The sequence below is a fragment of the Apostichopus japonicus genome, chromosome 8 (assembly GCF_037975245.1).
Source record: "Apostichopus japonicus isolate 1M-3 chromosome 8, ASM3797524v1, whole genome shotgun sequence".
NCBI classification, from domain to species: domain Eukaryota; kingdom Metazoa; phylum Echinodermata; class Holothuroidea; order Aspidochirotida; family Stichopodidae; genus Apostichopus; species Apostichopus japonicus.
Window position 1 is genome coordinate 4,739,065 of NC_092568.1, and position 10,339 is coordinate 4,749,403.

The window sequence follows — 10,339 nt, forward strand, 5'->3', positions numbered from 1 at the left end:
AGCATGGCATGGATATTTTCAATATTGTTTGGATCTGGGCTGACACCTCTGTCTGAGTACACGGACTCGAAGAATGTTATCTGGTTTATCTTTATCGTGCACTTTGAGATATTGAAGACTAAGCCTTCTCGCCGTGCAACCTAAAAGAGCTTGAGCATGTTGTCATCGTGCTCTGTCTCTGTTCGGCCGTAGACCACTATATCATCTGCGATTCCAACGGATCCGGGGACTTACTCTACAATGTTATCCATTTGTTACTGGAATACATCCTGACTAATGGGAAGTCCAAACTGGTTAATCGTTGAAAACAGTATCGCCCGAAGGGTGTCCTGAATGTGGTAAGTTCTTGGGATATTAGTGGTGAGAGAACAGACCAGTTCCCTGCCTTAGCATGCAGCTCGGAAAAACTCTTGGCATTTGAGAATTCGGGAATAAATTTCTCCAGAGTGGATGTCTTGTGAGGGCAACTTCTCAGGTTTGAATGTCATGGGTCTAGGAAAGCACCGAGTTTCCTATCTTTGTTTCGTTACAACAGGGAGCTGCACCAGACTGTGTGACTGTTCACTTTACGGATGACGCCTTGCCGTTTCATGCTGTCTAGTTCAGCTTTAAGTTGCTCCTTGATATGGATGTCATACTTTCTCGACAGGTCAATGCTGGGTTAAGCGTCCTCTTTCAGGCAGAGTTTGCCTGTGTTCGGAAATTTCCAATTGCGTCAAAGCAATCTGGATATTGAGTCATTAGGTCCTGTATTGATCTACTGGTTTCTGGTGAGTCTTTAAGGGTCTTCTGTGGAGGCGTAAATGTTGCATATGAAGAGTAACTACCTCAAGTCTGTCACATGTCGGCGGGTCCAGGTACGTTTACGACATAATATCCTTGGTTAATCCACTTAGACTACCTATGCTTGTATTTAAGGGTAATAACTCCAAGACATGGAACATATGTATGATAGTATGCCTTAAAGTAGTGTCTGTGATGACCTAATGATGGTTTTCTATTTGTCATTTGGATACATTGGACAGATGGTGTGCACGGGTAGAGTATTGCCGTTCGCACCTGTATCTACCTTCACACTAAGCTTATGCTTGCCCGGGAGCTGAGAGCATATTACACCTATATTTGCCAATGCTTCTTTACTATCCATAGTTTCAAGATACATGCTAGAAATGGTAACACTCTTAAACTGAGCAGTGAACTGTTCATCTCCACTCTCAATGGTATCGTCGGGATCTTCATGATCAATTCCGTGAATCTTTGCCTGTTTTGGTGTTTGGCTTGGCCCTGTTTTGCGTCTCCCTTTATCATGACTATTTTGTTTGTCCTTGATTCCTGTTGCTAGTCTTACTTTGTGTTTCGACAATACTTTACCTAATGACCTGTCGTCTCACATGCTTTACACTTATCGTAATATGCCGGACACTGCCGTGGTGCATGAGAAAAGCCACAGGTACCACATTTCTTTTGAGGATTTCTGAGGACGCGGACTGTTAATCTGAATCAAGTGTGTTAAGTGATCCTCTGCTTGCAAAAACTGCTTCATATTTTCTTCATTCTTGACGAACATTCTCGATACCTTTTAGGCGTATGTAATAAATGATTCACATTTTCAAGGTAGCTGACAGATATGAACACCCAATGAAAGGATATCTATCTTTTCCCTTAATTGGTAAAAGAGAGACAAGAAAGAAAGCGAAGGGAAACGTGCAGAGGAAATTTCAGGGAGATTTCACTGTCTAAATCGTGTAATTTGGCGCTTTAGAATTATTTTCAATGCGTATTCTGCCTGTGCAGGACTCTTACCAGATGATAGCACACGCAGCTGAAGGGGATCCGCAGCGGTAACATACCTATGCCTAACTTAACTGGATACATCAGCTAATATTATAGAAAAATATATTGACATTGCATGGGTAGCCTAGAGATGTCAAAGGATGGGCCCGAGCTGGGTATGAGGCACAAGTTTGATTTACATATATGTATAGGTATATATGTATACATTCTCTTCTATACTTGCACATGGCTAGTGAAATAACCAGAGTTTGCAAATACAAGTTCTATGTTTATCTTCGAATTTCATCAATATAGAGGTAGGCAGTTTTAAAACAGGGAAGGATCCTATTGGTGCGTTTTAGCTTACCAACTTATGCTTTATTTTGGTGTCAAGAATCGACAAAGTAACCAGAATCAGGGTGATTTGTTAAAGGGCATTGCAAAGTTCAAAATGTTGCCGAACTGTTATAAATACGTATGTAATTGAATGTGAAAATCTTGCAGAATTGGAAAGCGCCACACGATACGGAACATTTACTTGTCTAGGAGTAGGCAGGTTTGACAATCGCAGTTGTTTTTCACTCTCTATGATTCAGCGCATGTGTGTAGACATGCGTAATACGGTTTATGTTAACACTGAAGTGTAAACGCTATTCTTGACCAATATTGGCACCATGTCAACCGCATATCAACAATTTCGGAAGGGAATAAACTCCTCGTCGAGGAGATTATTCACGAGAGGTAAGTGATATACATCCACAAATCCTTGATTGATTGGACAAACCTATAGCAGCATTTCTACTCAATGGATGCAGTCTTAGGTTGATAAATAATGTCTCCGCCATTTATGTATCGCCTACGTGCACAATATGGTACAATATGGTGTACGTAGTATATTATAACGCAAATGCCTAAGCTATTGATTACATGGCTTCATTATGTTGCTCTTGAATCAATATTCTATGCACATCATGTTTCATGAACATTGAATTGAATACTTATTTCCATTTTCTACATTTGCAGTATTAGAAATACAACCTTAACGAATACATTATGTAAGAGAACAAAAAATTGAATGGATGATATAGCAAACAGAGATTATAAATTATTTGGCTATCTTATCTTAAATTATTGACATTTTGTCTCAAAATGTTGTCTTTCATATGTCGAAAGTGTGACATTTTTATCTCGTCAACTATCATGTTGAACACAGTACTTACGATACATTTTGAGAATTGAAAATTCAACATTTTATAGTAAGATTGCTATAGTTTTGAGATATGTATAATCAAAACTTTGAGATATAGTGTTTTCCCCAATTCCTTTTAATGAATCACCGCATGAAAAAAGCTATTATTAAATGTAAACGGGATGTGCCTGGTATACGGAGCAGTATGGATTCGACCTAGACGCTGTGTTGGGGTTTGACGAAATTCATAAATATTCTCTCCTGAATAAGTTTTCAAACGTGGCATTTCCATGACGACGAACAAGTTAAAGGCTACGGTAATCAATTGTGATCATATAAAATCAACCTAACATATTATGCAGTGTTTCGGTTATTTTGATTCAACCGTATGATGCAAAAGTCATGAAGGCAATACAACCCAAGCCGATACACATACCATTAAGTTTGGAGTCCATTAGTTTTATGCAAAGGGGTTTACTGAAATGCTCTAATCACGTGACTTCTGTCGTTCACATATATTAATTGTAAACGTTGGAAGGTTTCGGCCACTTTTTCATGCTAAATGCTGTTTTTGGTTCTAAAATAAGTTTTCAAAACACTTTTTCACACAAATTTGGCCGAGTTTGACCATTGACCTCCTTTGATCACGTGAAATTTGGCGGTTGCCTTACTTATTAATGCACAAAGTAAACATGTAGAGTTTGCAAAGTTTGATATTCTGCCTATCAAAATGACCAAAACTCCTCAAACCAGAGTGCTTAAGTAGGATATAAGACTCTACATAATCAGAGGAGAACAGCGTTCATGAACTTCTCCTTAACCATAAAAATGGGTGGATAATTGGCAGGTCGTACGATGTAGTGTTCGTATTACTTACCGACTTCATATACTAAAAGGTCAGAGTTACAGGGAAAAAAAAGCATGTTGGCCGTTATTCATATATACCCATATGACTGAAACCTTTAAACCCATGCCTAGTATAAGACTCTGTATATCTATACAGCGGTACGGTATTTACTTGTCAGTACCGTACATAAAATCATTATAACATATTATGCACTGTTTCAGTTATTGGCCAATCGATTAAGTTTGATCGATATCGCCTTTTTTGGCGCGGCTCTTGTGCCGACGCAACTCCCAATTGTTCTTTCCTTTCCATACCGTCTTTTAATATACCTTATATGGACAGTTTTATGTGTTTCGTTTGTGAAATATGTATTTAATGGCTTGGAGGGTTGTCTTGGTGATGTTATTACTCACATTATGTCTCTGCTCTGTGAAAAGCAACCAGTTCTTTTCACCAGGAAAGACTTCATATTCATCGGCTGAGCTACATTCTCTATGTAGTGAGACAATGGCGTGTATACATTCAGCTATATAGACTCTCCAAAGAAAATTCGAAAAAGGAAACGAGATAAAGCAGGAGGGGGAGGAAACGATTGCGCAGTCAGAAATATAAACCGTAGGCCTATTTGTCATCGATGATAATGGGTTTCGTACACACCCTGAGCAATACAATGGATGCTAATGTTAAATTTGTACAACAGTATCGTAACGCAAGCATACTATCCTTTACTGAGACCGGGCTCACAGATAACCACATGCATTGATGCCTATTTGTCTATTGAAGGTTTTAGATTGTTACGAGTATGGTTGGCCACAATGGACAACATTTGATATATTCGATTTAATGCTGATATTAATTTGATTTAATGATGACATTTTCTCGATTTTATGCAGACATAAATTCGATTTTATCCAGATAAATATTCTGAGCCAAACGGGAGGCAATTTTGTATGTCTACATAAAATTGATTTAATGTGGATATAGATGCGAATTCATACAGACAAATATTCGAATTAATGCTGGCATACATTTACATTAATGCTGGCATCTAATAAGTAGGGGTGTTGCCAGACTAAGACTTCCTTAGCTTAATACTAATCGTTATCGGAATTCTTTCATCCCTCGTGCAATTAAAGTTTACAACAACAACTTAAGTCGTTAGTCCTCATATAGTGTGTATGTTTTACTGCTTTGTTTTTAAATCTGATCTTACATTTTTATTACTATTATCTGAATACTTGTTCTTTGATTTATATATTTGTATTTTAATGACTTGTGGAGTAATAAAGTTTAGTTTACTTTGAAGTCCATCGACTTTATGCAAAGGTGTAGTTGCTGAAACGTTTTTACCCGGCACACATTTGACCTTTGACCTCCTCTAATCACATGACTTCTGTCGTTTTACATTTAGTGTAAAAGCTTTAGGATTTCGGCCATTTTTTTTATGCAAACTGCTATTTTTTGTTCCTTAACAAGTTCGTAAAAACTTTTTCACACAAGTTTGGCCGAGTTTGACCATTGACCCCTTTGATCACGTGAAATTTGGCGGCCGCATTAATTATTGATACACAGTAAACATGTAGAGTTTGCAATGTTTGATATTCTGCCTATTAAAATGACCATGTGGTCGAAGTCCTCAAACCCGAGTACTCAAATAGGACTCTTCATGCCTTCATTGTATTCATTAATATACAAAGAAAAAAGTCACGTGATCAAGGAGAACACATATCAAATTGGTAATCTAAAGCATTTGACAAATTGTTTCTTAACGGTAACACCGATGGACTTAAAATGAGAGGATAATTGCCTAGTCATAGGATCAACGCCTAGTCATAGATGTAATGTTCTTATCAGTGGTAACGGAAAATATAATTGTTGCCGTTTCGCATATACCAAAATGACTGAAACCTATAAACCCATGCCTAATATCAGGCTCTGCGTGTCTACAGTGCATGTAACATACCGCAATGACTGAAACCTATAAACCCATGCCTAATATCAGGTTATGTGTGTCTACAGTGCATGTAAAACACCAACATCCACGTGTTCAAAGGAGGTCACCGGTCAAACTTGGCCACATTTTGTAAAATAAGAAAACGCTTCGCAAACTATACTCCTTAATCATAAGGTCGAGTTACTCTTACTTGGTGGGTTTATGACTCGGCATGTGTTGTAGTGTCACCGTGATTTACGACGTCATACGGTCAAAGGTGAAATAACCCCACCGATGTGACAAAATGGTCAACAGCACACACACCATGTATGATATCAGAATATGCACTACTACAGTGTGTTAATTTAATGTATAACGCTACGCCAAAGGTCACTTGATTACAGGAGGTCAAAGGTCAGACTTTGTTAAACTGGTGTACGTAATGAAGACTGACATTGTAGGGTTAACTTCTTTCAAGGTAACGTTTAAAGGAATATTCCAACATAACAAAAACAAATCTGGAAATTTATATTTTATATGACTATTATTATAGCTGTTGTTCATATGCCAATTAAAATGCCAAAAATCTGCAAGAGTCGTACCCGTAAGGTAGTAAATGACTATTTAAATAAATTATTGGAAAGTTGAGAACGCATTAATATTACATACCAAAGATCATGGGGTCAATAAAATTTAACACTCTCGTACTTTACACTTGGTATGACCATCCACCCTAATTTGGGATGAGATTGGCAATTCCGTTGATTGCCTGATAGGCTATTTGTTTATGCATCGCTGTTTTTTGTCTTTTCAGATCGATGTGTGTTTTGGATTTGTATCACTTTGCATCTGCTGCTATCAGTTGTGCCGAATACATTAGGTAAGCACGATATTATAATAAACGGTTCAATGTTATGAGATATATGATTGATCTTTGAAATATTGGAGTATTGTGGTCTTGGTATTATCGGACCCTTTGAAAATTGTCGTTTCCCGCTAGTTTTGACCATAACTTGTTATTCTCTGGTGTCCTTAATTTGTTATTTTTTTCAGTTCAATTCTTTGAATTTATTAAGTTATATTTCATACATATAGGAAACGACTTTGCATTGACGAGAAATGTATTGCTAAAACAACTCACGGCAGAATTTTGTTCAGAGTAAACAGATTACAGCAAAGAAAAGAAACATTATTATAGTCATATTGCTCTTCTTTCACAATATTGGATTTATGAAGGAATATATTCAGGATAAATTTGATACAGACAACTGGATGGAAATGAATGTAACCTTAGAAGATTGCCATTTATTGCCTAAAATTAGTATTTTGGACGAACAAACGTTTCTTACAGGTGACATATCCGCAGTCAGATTTGAATCTCCGTAGGTATGACGATATCACTGATTCATCCTTCAATACTTGTTAATGTTTACTCCCTATCTGCTCCCAATCTGATCTTCATCCTAGAGAAAGGCCAAAATGAGAGGATGCAAGAAGCATGGGAGAGACTTAATCATTTGGAAGTTTTGTTTAATTTATTTACTTTTATTTTGTTTGTTTTATATTATACAAACATAAGTCACTCACAAAAGAGAAATTTGCATTTAACGATATTTGAATACTCTCAATTTTATTTATCAGGGGACGTGCTCTCATGTAAATCTCAGCAGGGCCTTGAATTGCACCGACCAGGCATCATCAACTGTAGTGTTAGTGAACATATACGCAGCTTCCTCTGGTATCTTGAGGATGGTTACCCAACAATCATAGTAGCATCGCAGGAGGATCAACAGATCGGCACTAGAATTGGTGATCTGACGATTGCTCAGAACGGTTCCCTGATATTTAGCAACGTTTCCATGAGTGATGAAGGGAGGTATCGTTTTGACGCTGTTTTAGACGCTGGTGGCGATGTATCCACGTACATAGACGTAACTGTCGTAGGTAAGTACTTCTATGTCGATAATACATAGTGTGCCCATTCATACTCTCGTGTGAGGCTATGTACCTCAATAGCAAATCTGGGTATACCGGACATGTTCTTTTTGTCTAAATATCTGATTTTGGAACTATGGGAAATAGCGTTAAATACCAAATCACCGAAAGAATATGATATCAGGGAAAGCTGCTGTTTTCGTCAAACGTCATATTTTCTCACAATTACAGTAATCATGTTAATTAAAATATAGAAATTGAAAGAATGTGATGTCTATATAAGTACGTTATATTAGTACCACGTTAAGTCAGACAGAGTTAGCAATATGTTGAAATAAAAGCACTAATAGGCTGATTATATGTTTAAACAGCTTAATGATGTTTACTTTCCTAAAGTATCTTTTTCTATTTTTCTTGCTGTTAAGTTCTCACAACACAGATGTTTCCCACGATAGATGATTGCCAGGGTGATGATTGCCGTTTGTTTTGGTATGGTGAACTCAATTTGACATGTACAATGATTGGACGACCAGCCGTAACTCTAACTTGGTACAATGATACTGCGGAGGCGCCAGTGACGGACGCCACTGAACAGAGTTACAAGAACCAATCCTCAGATATTTTTGTGTCTTCTTCTACCATCAATGTAAAGATAGATATCGAAAACGTACAAAACTTGACATGTATCCCTTCTGGTTTATCAGTTTCCGAAAAGACGAAGAACGCGTCAATTCTTTTGATGGGACCTACAAATCTTGCTAATGTATACAGGGCCAAATACCTTGATATTAATGAGGACACTAGGTTTAATGAGATACTAAAAAATAGTTGTGATAGAGAAACAATGTTTATTCAAACAACAGAACCAAGTGGCGGGACCATTAAAATGGCAGATAGATACGATGATCATGGTCCACTTGTACTTACGTCAATGTGTCCTGAGAATAATACTTACACAAGAACGTCAATTAAGTTGCTTCGTTACAAAATACCAGATGACAGTAGTGTATCATTCGTTGAACAATGTCAAAGTAAATACAACTGCATTATTGCTGCTGACGATGGTAACGCAACCTTGTCATGCGTTGTTAATAACACTCGTCCTGCAGCAGAAATCTTATGGAAAGTATTTAACCAACATGTGTCGATTATTGAAACATCAGCTTCCTCGTCATGTATCTTCGATTTATGCAATTCATCTGTGACTATCCGAGTTAAAGTTACCAGCTATTTCGGCCAAATCGAGTTTCCGCAATGTCTGATGTGTCTTGTTACTCTCCCGGGATCTGGGTTTAGCGACGTGTCGTCTGTTACATTACAACTGAATGGTAAGAAGATCTTACTGAGTGACAATAATTAGAGGGAATACTTAACTTAGTACTGGTCTTCCTAATATTTCTAGCTGTACATTTGCTAATGATTGTATATCCTTAACAAAGTTTCTCGATTTCCTTAAAGTGATATTCCCATGACAGGGAATATACGGCTTACACTTAAGGGAAATATTCCACACTATTAGTTGGAACCTCCATCTCAGTATCTTTTCCTTTACTCGAGATATGGTTTCTTGAATGAACCTATTTTGACTGGTTAAACCTCCACCTCCAGGAAGTGAACCACAGTACAGTAGGTGATATGTGATGTCATCAGATCAAATGGTCTTAAAAGCTTTTCTACGGATACTATAATCTTATTCTTTTATCCTTGTAACCTGATACATTTAGATAGCTCGATTAGCTGGCAACATTCTAGGCAGGGTTTCATTCATATGCAACTTTCTAGAAATTTTATTTTCCTCTGTGGATATATGATTGAGATAGTAACCCACATTATAAAACACTCTCTACCCAAAAGAACATTTTTTTGCCCGATAACTGATGTGAAGCTATGACTTTGTATGAAAAAATTACCAATGAAAACTGGGATGATATCTTAAACCAGAATGATGATGACTGTATATTCTTTATATTTCGAGAATTTTCCTCAACTTACTATTGTTTTCCGTTGGAACGTCACAAACCAGGTAAAAGCAAATCTTGGTGGACCAGTGGCATTTCTTAATCTGGTCGTTCCAAGCAAAAGTTTTACACAAATACATTAAGATTCAAATGACAGCAACCGCCGTGATTACGTTAGATTTCGTAGTAGACTAAATATTGGTATTAGTACGGCTTAAAGACGTCATTTTTGCTCGCTTTTAAGCGACAATATTCATACCAAACGTTATTGGAGTGTATAAAACTCAATTATAAAAGGAACTTAACCAATCCACCAACCATTATCCTTAGAAGATACACTATAATGATATCGAATATGACGATCCCACTGATATTTGCACCATACTCAATAATTATTTGATCAATATCGGACCATCTCTATAGCTGATCGACTACAAGATAGCTATCATTCCTTTAACGTTTTTCTTCATACTGCAAATCCTGCCAGTTTCTGCGATGCCGGATTACATATATAGTCTTATCTAATTTAAAAGTCATTTATAGCGTTTTCTAATTTCAAAGTATATAGCCAACGAATAATTTGTTATAATTTGCACTTTGCCTTTGTGTTTTTCTTTTTGCATCTTGTGCTTGTTTATTGTTGTTGTTTACTTTTCCCGTTTACCTTGTATTTGTCTATTGTTACATAAGCTAGTTATAGCTTC

The 10,339-nt window shown here is 37.0% G+C and overlaps 1 protein-coding gene across 1 annotated transcript; it reads left to right on the plus strand.

Annotated features, from left to right (window-relative positions):
* The first annotated feature begins 2,374 nt into the window (after nucleotides 1–2,374).
* Nucleotides 2,375–9,037, plus strand: LOC139970439 (uncharacterized). The gene is made up of 5 exons (XM_071976101.1): nucleotides 2,375–2,514; nucleotides 6,557–6,622; nucleotides 7,384–7,686; nucleotides 8,103–8,156; nucleotides 8,841–9,037. The coding sequence occupies exons 1-5, from the start codon at nucleotides 2,448–2,450 to the stop codon at nucleotides 9,035–9,037; spliced, it is 687 nt and encodes a 228-aa protein (XP_071832202.1). The 5' UTR covers nucleotides 2,375–2,447.
* Nucleotides 9,038–10,339: the final 1,302 nt, after the last annotated feature.